The sequence below is a fragment of the Ciconia boyciana genome, chromosome 10 (assembly GCF_034638445.1).
Source record: "Ciconia boyciana chromosome 10, ASM3463844v1, whole genome shotgun sequence".
Classification (NCBI taxonomy): domain Eukaryota; kingdom Metazoa; phylum Chordata; class Aves; order Ciconiiformes; family Ciconiidae; genus Ciconia; species Ciconia boyciana.
Genome location: NC_132943.1, coordinates 28,785,229 through 28,806,470, shown reverse-complemented (window position 1 = coordinate 28,806,470; position 21,242 = coordinate 28,785,229). Strand labels below are relative to the sequence as shown.

Genomic DNA, 21,242 nt, shown 5'->3' with positions numbered 1-21,242 from the left:
TCTTCAGCAAAAGAAACAGAGTTATTCCATGAACCTAAGTACCTTAAGAGTAGTCTTTCCTTCTATGCTGGTGTGGACAACAATATGGCCTTCCCAGGACACAGCCAGATTGGGAACAGTCAGCAGGAGGGAACTCTCACAAGGTGGTCGCAAAGTCCTCACATACTGACCTTTCCGAATAGTGCGGACAATAACAGTGCCATCCTGCAGTGACCAAATTTAGGTAAGTTGTTACTCAGCAGGTAAGTTACCGCAACACACAGAAAGAGTACTTAAATACAGAGGGGAATATTTTGAAAGCACTTAAATCCTTAACTGGAGATCAAGACTCCTGAGCATTAAGAACTCTACACAAAGAAGCCTTCCCCTCAAGGCCATGTACTATAGGCATATGAAAAAACAAATGCAAACAGGGCAAGAGGGGAAGGATCGGCAGCAAATCAGCCTTTTCATAGGTCATATTTATGAGTAGGCATTATGTGGAGTACAGTGTTCAGAAGCCTGCCAGTGTAGTACAGTATGAGTAAGCTGCACAGAACCTTCCAGGTTAAGGAAGCAGGGAAGAAACTGTCACAGAACTGCTTCTATGAGAAGCTTAAGATCTCCAAATAAGTCCATACATGTTAAAAGCTCATCTGTGCAGAATAACACAACATGGTAGCTGAGGCCTATGCTGTGCAGACCAGTTTGAGACAGCCTGATTTAGGCAGGCAGGAAGGGAGATGGCACGTATCTTCTTGATGTGTAAGGCTGAAGAAAAAAAATTGTGAAATAGTCACATTTTTTGTATTATTCTTAATCAGCTTCAAACATGCTCTGTGGTTTGAGTAGAGAAGAGGCAAAGAAGGGAAAAGTATGAGGATGCTTACCCTGGATCCTGACACTGCCATATCCAGTTCAGTGCTGATGCCAACACTTGAAACTTCGTCAGTATGCCCATAAAGGATCTGTAATGGCTTAGGTGCCAGGCCTACAGGCACTCCTCCCTGAGAGTAACAAAAAGTGCAATGACACATTCTCTTGCAGCTGAAGGACAAACAAAAAATAAATTTCTGGTATCTTCAGTATCAGTTGTGTGAGTTGTATATTTGACACAGGCCAAAACCAAAGGCATAACTCACCCATTCCAATTTCAATTTATTGCCTTTTATGTCAGCAGCCCTATTTACTGAAATCACAAGAATGAATGAATATACAGTTACCATGTGGATGTGAAAGACAGAGTTACTTAGCTGACTTGTTTCTATCCCTTCAGATGTCCAGGTGTGCAAGGACCACAGTAAGCAGTCCTAACAGGAGTTCTTCACCCACCCATCCACCCACTTTTTCTTCACCTGTGTGTCTGGGCCTGTTCAGTTCTTACAGTTTACTCGAATTAAGCACTATCTTCACAGCCAAGCTTAAAGAAGCTGAAAGCTATTTTGCTTAAAATTACAGCAACTCTGTTCCATTTTCTAAGGAAAAGTAAGGAAATGATCCTTCTCAGTGACCACCAGCAGTATGATATGCAAAGGAAATCTTGCAATAATGCTCATTAAAAATAGTCATTTTCCCACATGACTGCAGGGTGTCAAGATTATTTAGTACTTTTGTTCCAGTGAGTGTACCGTCAGCATATACAGACTTATTCTCAAACCAGTTCTAAGGCAAGACCTGTGCTTAGAAGAGAAGGTACAGTAAATAGCTCTGCAGAGGACTCTCTATTCTCATTTCTATGATAGAAATTTCACTGACAAACAAGCCCTGAAAGCCTGAAGCATGCAGGAATGCAGAACAAGTGTCAAAATACAGAGCTGGGAAAGAAGATAAAATGCAGAGCAGACAAGTAGAACAAAAGTGACAGTATGCAGTCCATTGCCGACACTTTGTAAAGACCAAGATAAAACTCTCACAAGAAGAATTTACAATACATACAACATCATTTATATATCCATTAAATAAAAAATACATTAAAAAAATCTTAAGAAAAAGCAATTCTAAACAAAGATAATCTCCAGAGGATGACTTAACTTACACTGAAAAAATAAACAAACTAAAAAATTTCCAACATTTATCCTCACTTGAGAAAAAAAGAAAAAAAAATACTGTTGTGAGCACTAAGGTCTCACCTTTTTGACCACGCACCGTTGGTACAAAGTACTTCTTGAAAGAATTATAAATACTCCCACCATAAAGACTGCTTCCACAAAAACACATGCAGTTGTGCACCACTATACTGGTTTAATGTGCTGACTTTAGTTCAATAAGAGCAAGGTGACCTGACCAAATGTACTGTTCATAACATGAGAGCTCCCCCCTGCAGTTAATCCTACTTGTATATCTGTAATGCAGCAACCAGAAATTAACATTTAAAATGCATAACAATGGAAATGGCCTCACATTTTGAGTGTAAGTACACACATGCATCACACAGCCATTCACACAACCACTTTCATTGTGTGAAAGCACAAGACCAATATTAAAGAATTCTAAAACGCCAGCATAAATCCAGGTAACAGACTAGTGTTGTCTTTGCTAACTCCTAGTGTGGTCATCAGTACTTACCACAGAGGAAATGCAATGCTAAAATGCAACTACTGGAGTGAACAGCAGCCTAGAAATGTAAAAATCCTCAACTACAAACATTGTTCTGACTAATACTGGTAGTCTCAAGCAGTGTCTCTCTTCTTCCATCTGTACAATGGGAGATAATATTTGCCTATCCTGAAAATAATCTGTGAAATCTTTAAGAGTGCCTCTAAAATACTGTACTTCAGCTACATAGTAACTATTGTGTATAGTGAATATTTCAAACACAGAAGACAATGGGAGTAACAAAATTACTAAGCTAATCAATTTTAGTAGACTATCTTCCCTGCAAACCTGAAAGAAAGGAAATCAATAAACCATCCTAGCAAAACAGAGAAGCACAAAAAAGCATTCAGAAACTGCTTCTCAGAGTATGCCTAAATAACCTACCTGCTGAACTATTTGCCATATCATACAGGTAGTATCTCTGGAGCCTGAAATTAAATGAATTCCACAGTAGTCTATTGCCAAGCAGGTTACAATATCTAGATAAAGGAAAGAAAACAGGAAGTTATCACGTAGATATTTAAGACTAATTTCCCAAAGAGTGACAATGTGCATGCAATATGTCAACAATGTATCCTCATTTGTAGTCAGCATGAAACGTTCCACTGTGATAAGGGGTGATGAGACTGTATTAAACAATGAAGTTGTACAGCCAGGTGTACCAACCTGACTTAATTAGCTTTGCTACCTAAAAACAGCAGGAAAGCCTTATGAAACTACATTAAGCCACCACTACAATGACTAAAAAGCCATGCTCAAGTATTTACATATAATCATGGTTCAAGTATTCTTCTGTTCTTACGCTGCCATTCCTTTATAACTGCTATGCTTGTCTGCCCAAGTGCACTGGCTATAATTCTTTCCCAAAAGACCAAACATCAAAGTACAATACATAAAACCTTTCATTTCACAATATAAAGAGTTACTAACCCATGTGCCTGATGTGCTGCCCAATCAGCTTGCCTTTTGTAAGAGATGTCACTCTGATGCTATTGTCCCAGTGTCCTCCACTAAAGAGCAGTTTTGCATCATGGGATACTGCAAATAACTTAGAGGTGATCTCCAGCCCCGGTGCAAAAGGACCACTCATGTTGCGTTGTGTTCTGTAGGCAAATGATGAGCAGTTAAGAGTAACCTTAGTTCAAATCAATGTATTTCATACTTCCTACATCCTTAAAAATTAATAAGAAATACCATCTATAGAAAAGGCTATATCTAAAAATAAATAATAGGTGAAATTCTGGCCCCCTGATACTCATGGCAAAACTCTCACTGCCATCAGCAAGTGGAAGCAAGATTTCACCTTAGATCTTTTCCGTCTTTTATGCAATTTGATTCTGTATAGATAATTAATGTCCCTACTAACTATTGTAACATTAAAGGAGAAAAAGGTATCTTCTAAAAATCAAAGAAATAAAACCACCACATATACCTGCACTACAGTGTAAGAAAGTATGAAGACTTCCCATCTCAGATTCCAAGATAAGTTTTTATGATTTATAATTAGAAAAAAAAATTAGAAGTAGCTCTAAGAATGAAGAGCCTTGAAATGCCACTTACATAACTTTTTACTAGAACAGTATTACAGTTTAGAGGTAATATTATTGAACATCAGAAGATGCATTCTTAGGTGAAAAATCAGCCAATGAAAACAGTACAAACCACTGATTACTGTATTTTATTACTGTAGATGCATTCATCTGCACCTCTCCTCATCATTTGCTTACTTGGGATTTGTCACTGTGGTATCTCTGATGAATGTAAAATAGTTGGAGATATTTTTATCATAAGGTAGCCAACCATGAGTTCCAATAACGCAGTTCAGACTTGCCGTTACCTAGAATAGTTTGACAGAAAAATTGGTGCAACCCAGAGGCATATTTTCTGCTTGCCTTTGATGGTAATGGAGCTTGCATAAAATCCAGCATAGGCTTCTTGAGAATTTACCACAAAGACAAAAAAGTACACACACCCCTTCCCGCCCCCCCAAAAAAATCCAGCTCAGATGAGTTAATCCACATGTGGTACTGTGCTGGTTTTGGCTGGGATTGAGTTAACTTTCTTCACAGTAGCTAGGATGGGGCTATGTTTTGGATTTGTGCTGAAAACAGTGTTGATAACACAGGGATGTTTTCGTTCCTGCTGAGCAGTGCTTACACAGAGTCAAGGCCTTTTCTGCTTCTCACCCCACCCCACCAGCGAGCAGGCTGGGGGTGCACGAGGAGTTGGGAGGGGACACAGCTGGGACAGCTGACGCCAGCTGCCCAAAGGGATATTCCACACCATATGATGTCATGCTCAGCAATAAAAGCTGGGGGAAGAAGAAGGAAGGGGGTACACGTTTGGAGTGATGGTGTTTTGTCTTCTCAAGTAACCCTTACGCATGATGGAGCCCTGCTTTCCTGGAGATGACTGAACACCTGCGGGCCGATAGGAAGGAGTGAATGAATTCCTTGTTTTGCTTTGCTTGTGTGCACGGCTTTTGCTTTCCCTATTAAACTGTCTTTATCTCAACCCACGAGTTTCCTCAGTCTTAGCCTTCTGATTCTCTCCCCCATCCCACCAGGGGGGAGTGAGTGAGCAGCTGTGTGGGGCTTAGTTGCCAGCTGGGGTTAAACCATGACAGGTACACGTTACCAAGTTAGAATAGTGTATGTTCTAGATGGGTCAGAGAAGTTGAATGAGGGGGCTGGGGCAGGGAGGAGACAAAAAACCAAAAAAACCAGCCAACCAACCCCTCTCAAACATTTCATTACAATTCAGTCATTTAGTTTAAGCTGTTTCTTCTCTTCTTTGAAATAGTAAGCATTAATAGTTAATGTATTAACACAGGAAGTTGTAAAAAATTGTATTACAGTTCTACTTCTGAGAAAGTAAGAAAGGAATCTAAATATTTTAGGTTATTTTCATCAGATATTTAGAAAAAACACAATGATAACTTTAGACATGTCCAAATTCCAAATGACATAGGCACATACCACATTAAGCCAGGACAGTAAGTTTGACCTACTAAATAGTAATATTGGAAAATAATATTCTTTCCTGCAAAACATAGGTATTATTGCACAGGGGCCAGTATGCAGACCATACATACAGATGTAAATACAAAAACACTCTCTTCCTTTCATCATTTGACCATTTGCCATAGTACCAGCACCTGTATTAGTCAGTGCAAAAGTTAATTTTAGGAACAGTGCAGGCCTCTGGAGTGTGTATACACCACATACAGTATAGTTTAATATGTGGGTTGGAAAGTAATGATAAACATAATGATGCCATAATAACTCAATCCTGTCATTTTAAAGCTGGGCTACATTGCAATAGGAAATTGATTGCTACCATGGAAGTGGATCAAGTGGGCAACTTACAATACACCTCACTACAACTTACACTCATGTCTCATCAGCTCTTAAATGCCATTCAACAAATCAGCCTGGCTTCTCTTCAGAAGATAAATATTTAACTTATAGCTGACATTCATTATAGGTTAAAGGAACACATTTGAACAGGAACAGTTAAGAAGTGGTTCTCTACAAGCTGTATGAAAAAAAATACACCTATTTGACTCTCTGCAGTCTAAGAATAGTATTGACACATGCAACTCACCAAGATCTCTGGGCTTCCCTGAGAAATAAAGGAACGTGATTGATTCCTGGGGACAACAGCTTTGACAATGGGCACACCGTCACTGATTCCCTGAGAGAAAGGACATGTTTTTTATCCGATTATATCCAAGAGCTAAAGGACAAATCTAGAATCTGTAAAGAGTAAGACCCAAAGCCTCTGGTATCAATGTCAGACCTGTACAGTACTCTAAAGCACTGGTACACCCATATTCAGTTCACGCAGGTATGCTTTGTTGCAAACACCATAAATGAAACCCTGGCTCTGTCCTGAATCAGTAAGTTTAGCTACCAAGTTCAGTGAGTCCTCAGATACCACCAGTGATAGTCTTAGTTTTCTTGGTGTGGTGGCTAACTTAATACTCAAACACCACCCACACAAGCAGCCAGCAGATACAAATTTATGGGATTCAGCCTCTATGAAGCTAACTAAAAAGACAGAGCTCATTGTATACACATTGCATTTTAAAATATTTTCTTTAAATAGGAAGAAGTTTATTTTCATCAAGTACATCAGAAGTTTCAGATTAGACTTTAAACATTTTCAAGTAACATATCTACCTCTATGAAGAATGACTTCAGTTCAGTGAGGTGTTGGAAGAGATTCAGAGTAGAGGTATCACTTTTAGTTAGTCTTTGCACTACCTCTTCTGCTGACAGCCTTTGCGGATGGGGCTCCTAGGAGACAATATTGAAGAAATATCAAGAAAGACAAATTAATCAATTTGTACTCAGAATCTTATTGGCAATCAATGGGAAAACAGAGCACCTAATTTCCCTTCTTAAAGTAAATTAACTTCTTTTGAAAACGGTATGCTAAATTTCCATCAGTGTGACCTTTACAAATGGTAATGTGGCAAAGACTTAACATTCCTAAAATTACAAACCATTATATTTTCATGTTTTCAGAAGTCCTTTGTAACTCAGTTGGATTTAGCCACAAAGGTCTGATTGAGGAGGAACAAGGAGCATTACCTTTAACAGCTGACAGGGAGTTTGCCCAAAATTGTTTATCATCCCTTCTAAAGCTTTCCTTTCTTTCTCATCTGTTAAAGCATCCAAATCAACAGCCCCTGGATCACAACCAGAACAATGAAGGGTAGAAAAAAGGAAAAAGAACATAATCCAAACAACTTATTGAGAACCAATATGGTCAACAAATGTTGCAAAACTTAAATTAATTTCAGCATTATCACCCTTTACCCCAGAAAAGCGTTCAACCAATGCCTCCATATAAAATGCAATCTGAAAACTCCACTCTCCACATGGAATTTTAAGTACATCTGTAAGTGCAAGAATTGTAGACTTTTGTCCTATCAAATGAATTTAATATACTTCATGCATGCAGTAAGGTGCACACAAAAGCCATGCAAAATTCACCTTTGGAATTAACAGACTAACATTTGTCTTCAGTATTTGTTGTTTTTAAGCAACTTGCCTTGACTCTTAAACCACAAGAAACCTCTTCCCACAAATGCTTTTAAGCAAGCAACTGAGAAACTAACAAAAACCCCCAAGCACTTTTAGAAACAAAATACAAGCAACTGGAACAGCCCTCCTTTAAAAAAACAAACAAAAAACAAACCACTTATTAACATTTCAGGTTCACAACTTCCGATCAAAGCATCAAATATTCTGGTTATTTGATGATAAATTACAAGTTATGCTGCCATATTTCATCTCAAATTCTGTTGCCTTACCATATGCTACTGTATGGCATGCTCACAAATCAAGTGTTTTCTGTCTAATACTGAAAACCCACAAGTCTGATGATGACAAGAGAGCACACTGCTTTGTACCTTCATAAGTACAATAATAGAACACATTGAGCGCCTCCACTGCAGCTGGTCCCCTCTGCTTGTAGCCAAAAATCAAATCTATCCATTCATGAAGATGAGCAGAAACATACTCAGATTCCTAGAAGGAAAAAATACTCTTGTAAGAATAAGAGAAGTACTGCTCCCTTCTTGAAGTATTTACTGTTTTCTGTGAAAGAGATTTAATTCCTAAACTAAGAGTATCCACAAACAAGGTATATACCAATGTATAGGGCAGAAGCATAAGAATAGCTATGTGTGTTAAGGGCAGCAACTGCCAGGTAAGAGGGAAAATTAAACACAGTGAAGCAGCACCTCTAGACTATTGAAATGCAACTATGCAAGGGAAGGTAAGCTGCTAGTTCCCTAGTACCATACAGAATAATCTCTAAAAAGCAAGGGAACCCTTATCACCTAAAACCACCTAATTCTGCATTTTATCTCCTAGAGCAGCAAACTCCCAAATGATTAGTATCTTCAGGTTCTTTCCTTTTTTCCTTTGAGCATTTTATTGACATGCACAGTGCTTTTTTTAACTGAAAGTTCTAATGGTACTTGTAATGTCAAATGCAACCACAACTCTAGCTCAAACGTAGTCCCAGTATTCTACACTTAAGCCACAGTGACAATGTGCAGGTATACTTTATCATTACTTCACACACATAAACATCATCTTACCAGAGCCTTCCTGTGTTTATAGATGAAGTCTTCTGGGGAGTGGGCCCATTTGGGGAGAACAACATCATTTACCACCTCTTTGGATATTTGAAGCTGACCTAAGTTAAAACCTAGTGAATAATTTGGAGAATTAAGAGTAACTACAAGATATTTCAAATATCTTGATTTCTCAATAAAGATTAAAAAGCATTCTTTTCTCAATGCAAGGGAAGGATATTGAAAAATTCTTAATGTAAATCTCCAATAACCCTACCACTGACATAGGAGGCTAAGTTCTATTCCAAATGTTTAAAATGTTAAGTGATACAGGATAACAACTGTGCAAAGCACCTAAGTGATTTCAAAGCTGAAGTCCCAACCTCAAAAGCAGCATTAATCATTTACACAACTATCTGTAAACATATCTCCATTTGCTTTGTTTTACCAGGATTAAGAGTCCAAAACATTTTAACGAGGTTGTTTATAAGAATGAAGTTACTTATAGGTTTAAATGATTGTAGAATCAAGGCTTTCAATAAGTCTTAAATCCCACCAGCTTTCATGAAAGCGTGACTTGGGTGTTTCCAATTTTTGTAACTTAGAACTCTAGTAGATCATAGCTAGCAGGCTAACTAGCAGCAGCACGAACATACAAATCCATTTTTAAATTGTCTAATAGGTAGAGAAACAATTCCCTATGCAATAAATGTGAATTAAAAATGGCTAGGAGTCTTGTATCAGAATGCAGGATGCTGTCTTTTCAATCAGCATTATATAGGAGTGAAACAGCTTTTTTTTTTTTTTAGCTTCTTCTGATGGGTACTGAAACTTTACATGGCTCTAAAATCAGGTGACTTAACATTGCATTGGAAGATAACAGTAACAAGCAGAAAACATGCTGGTTGCCGAGAACAAATAGAAGACCTCACACGTTTGACGATGTCCAAACTCTATCACCCAATGAACCCAGTAAAAATAATACTAATTAATCTGTATTAACTTTTGCTGACTATTTAATCACTATTACTATTGCTAACTTTTTATTTTTCAAACATCCAAATGAGCATCTCTGATATTTTACATCAGATAAACAACATTATTTTTAGCCATAATTAAGCCCCCAATCTGAATTTTAAACAATGTTTAGGCTGCTGCTTAACACAACTGGTGTCTTCATTAAACAGTTTGAAGCCAGCATGAAGACTGAAGTAATTTCTGCAAGCACACTATAAAGCTTAAATAAGAAGTGTTACATAGCATTCACAAATGGTTGTAACAATTCTTTTCTGAAGAATACAAGAACAGTTTTCTACAAGAATATTCTGAGCAGTCAGTTTACCATTTTGATTCTCCAGGAACTCTGGGAAGTAGAAGAACTCTGGGATAAGTTCCTTGACATCGTTGGGGTTGTCCATGAGTGCCTGCCAGGTAGCAGGAATAGAGTGGAACTGCCTGTCAGCACAGTCGAATCTGTGGATCAGAAAACTCACATTAGATTTTGATCATTCCCTCAGTAAAATGATAAGAAAGAAAAATAAACATGCTGCTTATTTGCTCACAGCATACCTGCCACTTTGAAGTTGGATATGAAGTGTTGTGAAAGGTTCTACCCGAATGAGATAATGCATGACACCAGCAGCATTTGAGTAATGTGTCCCATAGTGAAATTTGTCAATTATCCCAAGGGGATCCTCAAAATTCTCATATCTAAAAAAAAATAAATCTTTATAAATACAACTAAGCACTACAGCTGATTTACATGTGAATTATATTTATTGGAGGCAAGGATTCAAATGAAATGATCACAGCAATCTATAAGAGAAAAATACATTGAGTTCCATTAAACATGAGAATTCCAGTTCTGACTTAGAAAGTCCCTAAGCAAAAGACTGCTGAAAGACAGAAATGTACACCGGATGAAGCCTTTGCATACCTGTTCTTATACTCTTCCCTAGGCATTTACTATCAGCTGTCAGAAAGTGGATAAAGGGCTGGACAGGCCTGATTTAGCATCACTTTATACAACAGACAAAACCCCCCACATCACTAAGCTGAATATTTATTATTGAAGGCATTTGTGACAGTTTCCCCACAAGATTTAAAAAAAAAAATTAAAAAAAAAAAAGAATGTGTGTGTGACTGTGTCAGGATGCAGAAGAGAGCTTTATTTAACACTCATGTCCATTTCCTTTTCTACTGGCAAACTTACTCTACAGCACTATGCCACCATCTGGCTGATATATTCCTCAGTGTCACAAGGCTAGTAAGAGAAATTATAGTTAAACATACTGCTAGAGAACCAAATTTCATTACAAACAGGGATAGACCCTAATCATTCAAAGAAAATTCTCCATGTTCCAAGTTTTCAGAAGAAAGCTGGTTTTGGAAGAAGCCTGACAAGTGCAATCTGGTATGATAGCACACTCACTCCCCACAATAGCAAAAAAAAAAAAAGCAAGGATCACTACACTGATGTGTGGGTGTAAGTACTTGTCATTTCTACCTACAGAGGAGTTGCTGGAAGTCGCTGAGTTATATTTTATTTCAAAGATAATAATCTATGCTTGAAAAAAGAGCAGGAAGCACAGATTTAGGATCAATGCTCTAAGCACAGGCAGCTCAACTCATCAGTATGATTTCACATTCCTTATCTTGAAGCAGACATGGGACACAGTATGACTCTTCAAGCCGCTGGGCTGTTAAATTAAATGTTTCTACAGCCTTTCAGTTTTTCATCTCCACACATGAGAAACAACTGAAAATTTACAACAGTAAGTTTTATTGTTTCAGTGACATATAAGCTAACTAACCTGAATGCAGCAGGAACAACAAATCAACAACCTTTGCAAATGCATTTGTGATGTTATAAAACTAGCTTTAAAAATGTCACTGTCACCACTTTATTTTTAAAATGTGTTGTTAGCCTGGAGGCTCAGAAAAGACAGAGAAATATAACAGAGTGTTCAAATACATACTTCTCTTTCACAGCCTTAGCATTCTTTTCGTTTACCACCCCTAGGGGTTTGGACAGATCCCTAAAGACTGCAGGATTATTCAAATCCAGTTCTTCTGAAGTATAATCTCGTAAAATCCAGGGGAACTAAAAAAAACCAAACAAACCACACAGTAAAAGATCAAATTGAAAACAAAAATCCACCTTTCAAAGCAGAAAAAATACATACCTTCAGCAAAAATTTAAAAATTGTTTTAATTACCACAGGATATTGAGCAAGGTCATTGTAAGTTCGTCCTGCCATTGTGTTCAGCTGAATAAGGTAGTCAAAGTTGGATATTTCTCTATTCACCCATTTCTGAAGGACAAAAAAAGATGCAATGGAAGTCACTACATCAAAGATACCACTATTGCAAATTACATGTCTTGCCAGTATTTATCTGCCAGAGGACAGTATTGGCACAAGACTATAAGAATGGTATGAAAGTCCAAACTTAATTTCTCCTAATAAAGTTTATTTTCCCTTTGATTCAGTGACTGTGCTACCTATATTTCATTGAAATCATGTATCTGATTGACGACAGTACTGTTTTAAATACAGGGCAGCAAACAACTAGCAGCCTCAGAATAAAAAAGAAGAAGAACAGAAGTGAAAGAAACAAAAAGAAGGCAGGTAAACAGGTACTAAGAAAAGGGGAACAGAACTTTGAAATTCATTGGAGTTCTAAGGTCAAAACTTATTTATAAATTGTTCTCCCATTGGTTAATGGTACAGGAATTTTTAAACTAACATTGCCCTTGAGCCTTTGCTCCACTATTATATTTTAAACCAAAGAACAGACAGAGTTCAGAAGGGCTCAATATCTGTCTGTACTGTGATGGAGACATTTCATTACAGACAACATTTTCTCTACTTAAATATACAACATGATAGCTTTTATCATTAGGGAAACAAATAAAAAACAAAGCATTTCCAATACTTTAAAATTCACTTGTAAAGCTTCCTCCCTCAGAGAAAACAATAATTGTGGCATAAAGAGATGGAAGATAAAAACACATTTACTACATTTAAAAAAATGTATCCATGTTTAGGGTAATACAGACATTTTGACATTTTCCTTTTATACCCAATATTATTAATTGCCTTAATACCATATTTCCTGCTTAATCTTCACATGGGTTTTGTTGAAAGCCCCATCATGAAATGGTAGCAGGGAAAGTTATTTGCACATGTAGTGAAAGAAGTTCCAAAACGTGCAATCAAGATCATGGACTAAAAACAGAAGCAAGTCTGCTACATGTTTTCCATTCTTGTTGGAACACTTATCATAATCAAATCTACAGAGCCTGGCTCTATCTATTCACCTCACTGACTGTAAACACAAAACACAGCAATTCTAAAAATATGCATGTGAAAGTTCAGGGACCAGACTGAGTGTACAGCAGTTGGCAGTTGCCATCTAAACACTAGGGGGGGGAAAAAAAGTAAAATCAGTAGTCCTGGACCTTCCAGGACTCCTTCAAGAAGCAGAGGAATGCTCTAGACCATTCATGCTGAAGTCTCGTACCTGCATCAAACCTGAAGCTTTAAAAAGTTCCTGCAGAGATCTGGTCCCAGAAATATTTGGAGAACGCAGTGACAATATTCGACTATATACTTTGTTTCGCACCTGTTAAAAACCAGCATTAATAAAAAAAGTTATTCTGGAGATTGAAGCTGACAAGTAAACAACTTCTCTGCTAATTAAAATGTGAAATAAATGGAACACAGTTACACTTTTAAACACTTCTATCTCTTGCTGCATAAAACGTTTGGATATGGATGGACGTGACATCCTTCAGTTACAAGATATAAAGGCAACATATGTTACGAAGTTTTTGTTGGGTTTTTTTCTTGTTGGTTTGGTTGGGGTGGTTTTTTTTGTGTAGATGCTACACACACAAAAAAAATCATTATTGCTACAGAAATCTTCTAGGAAATACTGCTATTGTTCAAATAAAATTAAACCAATGTATTCCCTACAAAACTATTGCAAACATTTATTTACTTAAAAAAAAAATTTATAGGAGCTATTCATAAACTGACCTACTAGTATGTAAATCACCCTAAGTTCTGATATTTATCTTAGTCCCACATACAAAGGATCACTTACATTATCCAGGAGAAAAAAAGTTCATTAATCCCAAATCACAGAACATAGAAATATTAATGATTTCCAATGTTGTGGTAAAACAGTCTCCTTTGCTTTGTAATTAATTTGCTCAGAATATTTTAAAAGATGTGTGGGCTTCAAGATATTTATGTTACTACTGATGTAATTTTAGTTGAATAATTCTTCTGTATCGTAACAGAGAGAGCGAGTGAGCGAGATAGGAAAAAGAAGAATCTTGCTTTATCCATCTCTTCACAATTAATCAGTTTCTAGATGCCAGACTGAGGTTTTCAGACTGCAGTCTAGTTTCCCATAACAGCTATATCTAGCAAACCTTTTGCTACTAGTGTTACAGCATTAAGACAGACACCAGACTCAAATTAGAGGTGACCAGTGAACTTAAACTTGACACTTGTGCTAATTATATAAATGAAGAAAATTTGAGAAACCCATACCTCCTTATTGAAGTTGAGGAAATAGTTGGTTTGATCTGTAAGAAAGATCTCCAAAGCTGACCTCCTCAGGTTGTACCGACGCAAATGTATCTCTCGAATTTGAGAAAGGTGCCATTTGAAATCAAAACCTACCCCTAGGAAGAGCACTTTGATTATTGACTTGGAACATATCAAAAACTTTTCATATAGACATAATGCAGTATCATTTCCAATCACCCCAGAGTTATTCCTAGAAAAGGCAAATTTTATATGTGGCTTGATTAACCATTTTGCTAGGAAAATATTATTAACTTCAGCTATTATTCTGCTGAAAGAAAGAGGCAGCAGGAAATATCTGATAGAGTGTAGAATTTGTTTTTGCTTTCTGATCAAAGACACATTATAAATGTATTCTGTTGACAAAAAATATGAACCAAACCCCTTTAATTTCTTAAACAGGCTCAAATAGAAGCTTTTATGTTTAGAATTCCCAAAAGGCCAACTTCTTGATATACTGTTTTTGAAAATTTTACCATTATTGGTCAAACATTTCAGTTTACTGTTTTCATACTCAACTGTGTGTATTCTATTAAAGTTCACTAAATTAATATAGACGATTAATGTTTACATACTACTACTTTTTAATCATTACTTACTACTACTTTTTAAATCCATGTATGAGTGAAATGTTATTTGTCAGGGAGAACAGGGAGGTACCATTTAAGCAGCAAATTAGAGGTAATGACATTTTTTTAGTCAGCAAACTTAATTCATTTTTTTAATAAGGTAATTTTTTTAAGAAATACTAAGAAAAGTGAATGAATTTAACAGCTCAGCAAGTACAGTTCCAGATTCTTGATTCTGAAGGGATCAGCCAGCCACTGACCACCAAGTACAATATTAATTTTAAGTACAAATCCACAACCTGTCTCTTCACAATTAGTTTGACAGTCATTCTCAAAAAAATCAAACTCAGCCTACTAAAAACAGAATGCTGAACTGCACTGAAAAGAAAGGAGATACTGATCATGCTCACCTTCCTCTTTTTCAATGCTACCATCAAAGAAATAGATGTGCTGGGTAGTGATCTCCAGCCTGCCAGGTATCACATCAATTACTGTAATAAGTTCACAGTCTTCAGACAATATTAGCTTTTCTTTCTGACTTTGCTCATCCTTCTCATCCCTACAAAAATACCACTAAGTGTTACAGGGTTGGGTAGATTATACAGTTGCTTAGATACTTGGTAAGAGTACAGTTCAGAAAAGAATCAAATTTGAATGGTATTAAAAGTACAACATAAATGATTATATGAAGCTACTTCCATCAGCAGTCTTGGATGTCTCACTAGACTACGAAACATCATTTCATAGCATCACTCTTCAGGCTTGATATTTCAGTCTCAGGCACAATGGACTTGACCTCCCTTGAAGTATGAAAACATGAGGCTGCATTTCCCTTTCTTATTTAATTGCTAGGTGCTTAAATTCTCTGGCTCAGAGCAGAGCTAAGTCCTGGTTTATGTGACTGAAGTTATCTTCAGAAGTATTTGAAGTAATGGTTGCTCAGAAGTCTATAGATATGACACATTGCAAGCAAGCATTTAATAACCTTTAAGGTACAAGAAAATGCATTGGTATCACTACTGGAGTTCAACAGCATAGACATACATAGATGCATGCACATAATCACATGTCCAGTTACTGGAGTGAAGCATTTCCTATCTCCCCCTGCCCGCCCCCTCCTTTTTTTTTTTTTTTTTTTTTTTTTTTAAAGTCACACAAGTGACATGAAGGAAGCACAGCAGGCCTTCTCCCTGGAATGCTCTTCAACACAGGGGACTCTCTAGCACATTAATGCCAACCAAGCAAACATCCATGCTATGCAGCTGATGGTATAGGGAATGGCCCTGGCATCTGTGGATAAGAGCCAGTTACAGTCTGGTCTATGCCCTTATAGGGCAGACCACCTCTTGAGAATTATAGCCAATGTACATAGTAAAAAAGCCTCAACAATTCTGTAGCTTCAGTTTCAGACCAACTGTGAGCAGTGAATTACTAACAGATCCTCACAAACATCTGTTCCGCCTTCTTCTCCCTGGGGCTCTTTACGTCTTGTTGACAATGATAAATCCAACAGCAACTTTTCTGCTGTTCAAAACTACTACAAAGCCCTGGATTGGATTGTTAAGGCCAGACAAAGAAAGAGGGAAGCTTTGTATGCTAATCAACTCCCAAAGTTGTTTCTCACTCCTTATCCCTAGCACAGAAACAAATTTCAACTGTTCTATTCTGCTGTACTTACAAATTGGAACTGGCTGCTGTGTCTTCTTCTGGTAGTTCAAGAACATCATCTTCCAAGTCACTCACCTTCACCTGCTTCACCACCTCCAGAAGCAAAGACTCACTAGAGGGCTGTGCCTGGTGCACCCCTATCATAAATAAACATTTCAGTTCAGAAAATTTTTTGCTACAAGACTTTTGGAAACCTAAACTACTGAGTGTATCTTCTACTGTTGAATATTGGTTTTAACAGAGTAAGAAGCAACCAGACTTCTTAAATACTTCTAGGGGCAAGCAGAACACTAAAAATACTCCCTGAACTACACTGAAATATATATCAAGTCCTAACAGTATAAAGGGAAGACATAAACACATTAGAAAATTTTAAACTAAATTCTGATGTGGACATTTCCAATAAAATATTTTGCAGTGTTCTGCCAGACACTGTTAAAGCATGCAGATTTCATGGAAATACACTGCATTTGTTTTTTGATTACTTGGGTTTACAAGAGTGTTATTTTTTTTGTTTGAGTGTCTTGATACCCAGTACACCTCACTTAAAGAACAGTTTACACCACGAATTCAGCTGTTTGGCACACTTCTGAAACAAAGTACTTCGTATCTACACATTTTAATCATAAACTCTAAAAGGTTTTAAACAAATACTGCCTGCTTACTCTATTTCATTGTTTCCTTTTCTTGAAAAAATAATCTTATGCAAGAAAGGTATGTGACGGCTTATTTTAAAACAAAGGAGTTAACTAACTTTTTTTTTTTTGGCAACAAACATACACATTTCAATGAACAAGGGGAAATGAATTCTACTCAGTAGGAATATGCTGTTTCAGGTCAAAGCACCACTCTTATGTTACACAGTTTACTATAGAGGAAATAAAAGGAAAAAAAATAATCAAGACTTAAATATCTACCATACACTGATTCTTAAATACAAAGAGTGAAGTGTGTATGTATCTTCAGTAAAGACTGAAAAATCACAAGTGAAATAGAAATTACAATACAACTTTACCTAAATTATCTCTCAGGTCACTAGCATCCTGATGAGAGTTGAAGTTATAATTCTGCACTAGTTTTAGTCTCATACGTGAAAAATTTTCCACATTTGAAAGTTTCCAGTGAATAGGATGCTGTTCCCTAGGAAAACAAGAATATTCATAAAAACAGTTTAAAAAAGTAAAGACCTATATGAATGAACTGATTACAAAAGAGTACATATTTAGAAAAATACTGGTCATCCAATTACACACTGTAAAACATAAAAGCAATAAACTGCATTTTAATTTTATATTTCATATTGCAGCTCTGATCATCCTAAAGCACTTTGTAAACAGTATTTATTTTCTACTGAAATATTTAAAATCTTTATCTAGAACTTCCTCAAAAGCTAAGACAGGCAAAATGTATTCTTTTAAATTGAAATTAGCTTCATGCGTAAAAACTCAAAGTCTTCATTAACAAGTCTATTCTCTCTTTTCCAACAGAACCACTGATCCATGGGATCTCAAAAAAGTTTTTGCAATTGCTTCACTGATAACTAATTTTTATTTGTCACTTGGCAAGGAAATCTAGTATCCAGGTAACCAGCTCAGCATTACAGGTCAAACTTTGCATTTTGATAATTAAATGCAGAAAACTTTATAAGAGATGCATTCATTATTAACTTCACATCTCAAGAATGGTTATCAGAGCCAATTTGACAAGGTTCTAACCATGTGAAACAGTAAGTTAGTCATATGAGCAAATTCCTTTTAACCATCATACATGGTTTGATTTAAGAACTTGACTCTTACATTTCAGACCAAGGACCACGTTCAGAGAGCAAGTAAAGCTGGGCTGCTCTCCACTGTCTCAGAGTGGCTGTGTGTTGATTATTAAGTTGCTTTAGCATACTGTTGTACCGCAGATTTTCCTGTCGAGCCTTTCTGCTGAATGGTTCCACAAAATGCTCCTGAAAGACCATTAAAAATAAATCTAGCACCAAAATAACTCTGACCTTTGAAAACACAGTTTTGTGGCTTGCAAGAATTCTCATAAATTAAGAAGGAACAAAAAAAAGTTGAGCAGTAAAAAATTCTGAAAATTTTTTATAGTGGCCCCACACCAGCCACTATAAAGCAAATTAACTCTATCTCAGCTGAAACCAGGACATAAGGTAATGCTTACGAGAGAAATTTTAAACAGCTTAGTAATGGAAGATATGATGCCAAACTTTGACTTAAAGATGTGAAAAAAGCATTATCAATGCTGAATCCATATGAAAGCAATTTTCCAATATCAGAAAAGTGGTCAGTATTGGAAATCCTATTATAATAGGTAGGATTTTTCTTTAAATTCTGGTATTCTAGGATGTGACTCATTGTATTAATCCTTTAGCTACTTGAACAAAAAAGACTTACTACAAGGATTCTTATTAAGACGACAAAGGGAAAACAAAACATGTAACTTAGCTATGATATTTGCTGTAATTACCAGTGAATTCTAATGCTTAAACTGAGTCTGGACCTTATACAGAAAGGTCAGTTCCAAAATAATTTTTCCACACATTAAATAGGAACTGCTCACTGTTTTAAGTGTTTTCATTGTATTGAAGTAGGGTTAAAAAAAAACCCACAATAATCACACTGACTCATCTCATAACGGAGAAGATGTTTTAATAATTCAAAACATAAACCAGAGTAAAAGAAGATGCAGCTTATAGCTGAGCATAATTCTAGGTTGCTGTACTATGAGAAAGGCCTACTGTCCCAAAATAACTCTGCTTACAGGTAAGACTCTTAAATAGAAAGAACAGAATTAAAAAGCATATCCTACAAGTGTATATAGTCACACTGCCCACAAAATCTTAATCAACCTGCCTGCCTAATCCAACCAACCTACCTACCTGATCCAATCACTTGAACTGGATCATCCTGGAATTCAGTTTCTCCACCTTTTAGACGGCAACTCCTGAGATAGTTCTTCTAAGAGAAACTTGCACTCACTCAAAACCTTACCTGAAATTTAAGCTTACTTTCTCCTCTCTCACGGTCTCGCTTGTGCATGTTCACCATAAATGCTTCATAACAATCTTTCCAATAAAGTGCCATCTGCTCGTGATCATGTCTGAATGAATTCTCTTCATATTGCTTCATATTTGGAATAATCTGGTTCCACCAAAACAAAACAAAAAGCACAACGTGATTTCTGAATGAGTTCCTCTGCTTTCACAGCTAAAAAGAGGGGAAAAATGATACAAAAAGAATCTACTACTTACATATTTGTCAATATAAACCTGCCACTCATCAGAGCTGCAGTATTCTTGAAAGTCCTCAAAGAAAGATGGGCTGCCATTGGTAGGAGGCAATGAAGGGAGATGCAGGTTCATGAAGAGAAGTTTATAAACCTTGGATACCAACGTCCGAACAAGGGGAATCAAAAATGAGTAAGTTTCTGTCTTCTCTTCAATTGATCTACTCAAGATGCCTTCCAGCTTCCCCAAGAGGTAGCAAGCTTCAGGCTGGCTCTCAATTACTTTGGTCTGAAGGAGGGTGTTTAGTTTGGCTGCTGCCATAGCACAGACCTACACAGACAAAGAACAAAAAATGAATGCAATCCTCAAAATAGTAATTTTGAGCACCTATCTTTTTAGCACAGGAGTATGTACATATTCTGTCTGCATCCCAGGTAGCCTGAAGGCACACATGCATCAAATATGGGCACTGATCACTTATTCATCCAGTGATGACCAAACCTGAGTCAGCTGCAACCCCAAAGTCACACAGCTGCATTAAGACAAACACATACCTAAACTAACAACCCTGTCTTTACTGAAGGGCTTATATTCCAGGCAGAGTTCTGCTAACTTTGTTCCAAATGTTGATTTGGCAGAACAGTCCAGGCTCATGTGCACTTAATGTATGCAAACTCCAAACCTCTAATAAATGTATTTTATGGTAGAAAAAAAGTCACGATCAGAATCACTATCTTACTGCCACTAGTGCCTACATAGTCTCATCATCAAACAGCTTGCCCTCTGCCTCTTTCTCATGCTCAGGAGGTGCATATTGACAGGACTGTAGAGTAAATTTGCAAGTGGTAAGAACCAATAAAACATCTTCCCTATGGAAGGATGAAGGACTCCCATCAGTCTGCTCACTGGTACCAGCAGCTCCCCCATAAACCACAACAATTACATCAAACATGCACTTAAAACACAGTACCACTTGCAGGAATTTGCAACAAACCTGTAAGTTATCTTGTGCAATGAATCCAAGGAGCAACTGGACTTGCACCTGTGAAAGCCTGATTGCTTCTAGGCCAGCAGAGTACCAGACTGACAGGCTATCCATGAGAGTCACTAGTTCTTCCAAGAGCTATTGTAAGAACAGAAGATTTGCATGAAACAAAATTAGCAAGAGCTACTCCAGTTGGAGACACAATAATTTAAAAAAGCTGAAGAGGCTGTGTTCACACTTCTAACTTACCCAAACCCAGAAAATTATCCCAGAACACTGCAGTTAAACCAGTAATTTGAATTCCTGACTACAAAAATCTACCTATCCACGTATGTTAACTCAAGTATCTCCCCTGAATGAAGCCAAAATCAGCATATAGTATATATGCTTATGTTTTTCTTATAATTTAACTCCAGTAAATGCCATTTCCTTAGAAAAGTTAGAGACTCCATGAGCAGGATTACTACAATTGAAGACACTATTATTGATAACACAGATACCATACCAACTTGCAATT

At 36.9% G+C, this 21,242-nt stretch overlaps 1 protein-coding gene across 7 annotated transcripts in view; it reads right to left on the bottom strand.

Moving 5' to 3' along the window:
- Positions 1-21,242, bottom strand: part of NBEAL1 (neurobeachin like 1) — a 93,816-nt gene that overhangs the window by 11,073 nt on the left and 61,501 nt on the right. For 5 of the 7 annotated variants that reach the window (XR_012044308.1, XM_072874317.1, XM_072874316.1 and 2 more), the window contains 23 exons: positions 20,735-20,863; positions 19,765-20,070; positions 19,505-19,654; positions 18,302-18,459; positions 17,521-17,645; positions 16,516-16,642; positions 15,248-15,396; positions 14,233-14,366; positions 13,193-13,294; positions 11,887-11,982; positions 11,647-11,771; positions 10,238-10,378; positions 10,011-10,141; positions 8,693-8,802; positions 7,997-8,114; positions 7,173-7,270; positions 6,759-6,875; positions 6,181-6,270; positions 4,302-4,411; positions 3,505-3,677; positions 2,959-3,053; positions 870-986; positions 43-204 (listed from right to left, as the gene is read on the bottom strand). Coding sequence is in view for 4 of the 7 variants with exons in the window: in XM_072874317.1 (XP_072730418.1) it covers positions 43-204; positions 870-986; positions 2,959-3,053; positions 3,505-3,677; positions 4,302-4,411; positions 6,181-6,270; positions 6,759-6,875; positions 7,173-7,270; positions 7,997-8,114; positions 8,693-8,802; positions 10,011-10,141; positions 10,238-10,378; positions 11,647-11,771; positions 11,887-11,982; positions 13,193-13,294; positions 14,233-14,366; positions 15,248-15,396; positions 16,516-16,642; positions 17,521-17,645; positions 18,302-18,459; positions 19,505-19,654; positions 19,765-20,070; positions 20,735-20,863 (3,063 nt within the window). In the remaining 3 variants the exon portion in view is untranslated. Of the gene's footprint in view, positions 1-42; positions 205-869; positions 1,027-2,958; positions 3,054-3,504; positions 3,678-4,301; positions 4,412-6,180; positions 6,271-6,758; positions 6,876-7,172; positions 7,271-7,996; positions 8,115-8,692; positions 8,803-10,010; positions 10,142-10,237; positions 10,379-11,646; positions 11,772-11,886; positions 11,983-13,192; positions 13,295-14,232; positions 14,367-15,247; positions 15,397-16,515; positions 16,643-17,520; positions 17,646-18,301; positions 18,460-19,504; positions 19,655-19,764; positions 20,071-20,734; positions 20,864-21,242 lie in introns of those variants that run through there. The other 2 variants (XR_012044309.1, XR_012044310.1) reach the window with 2 other exon arrangements.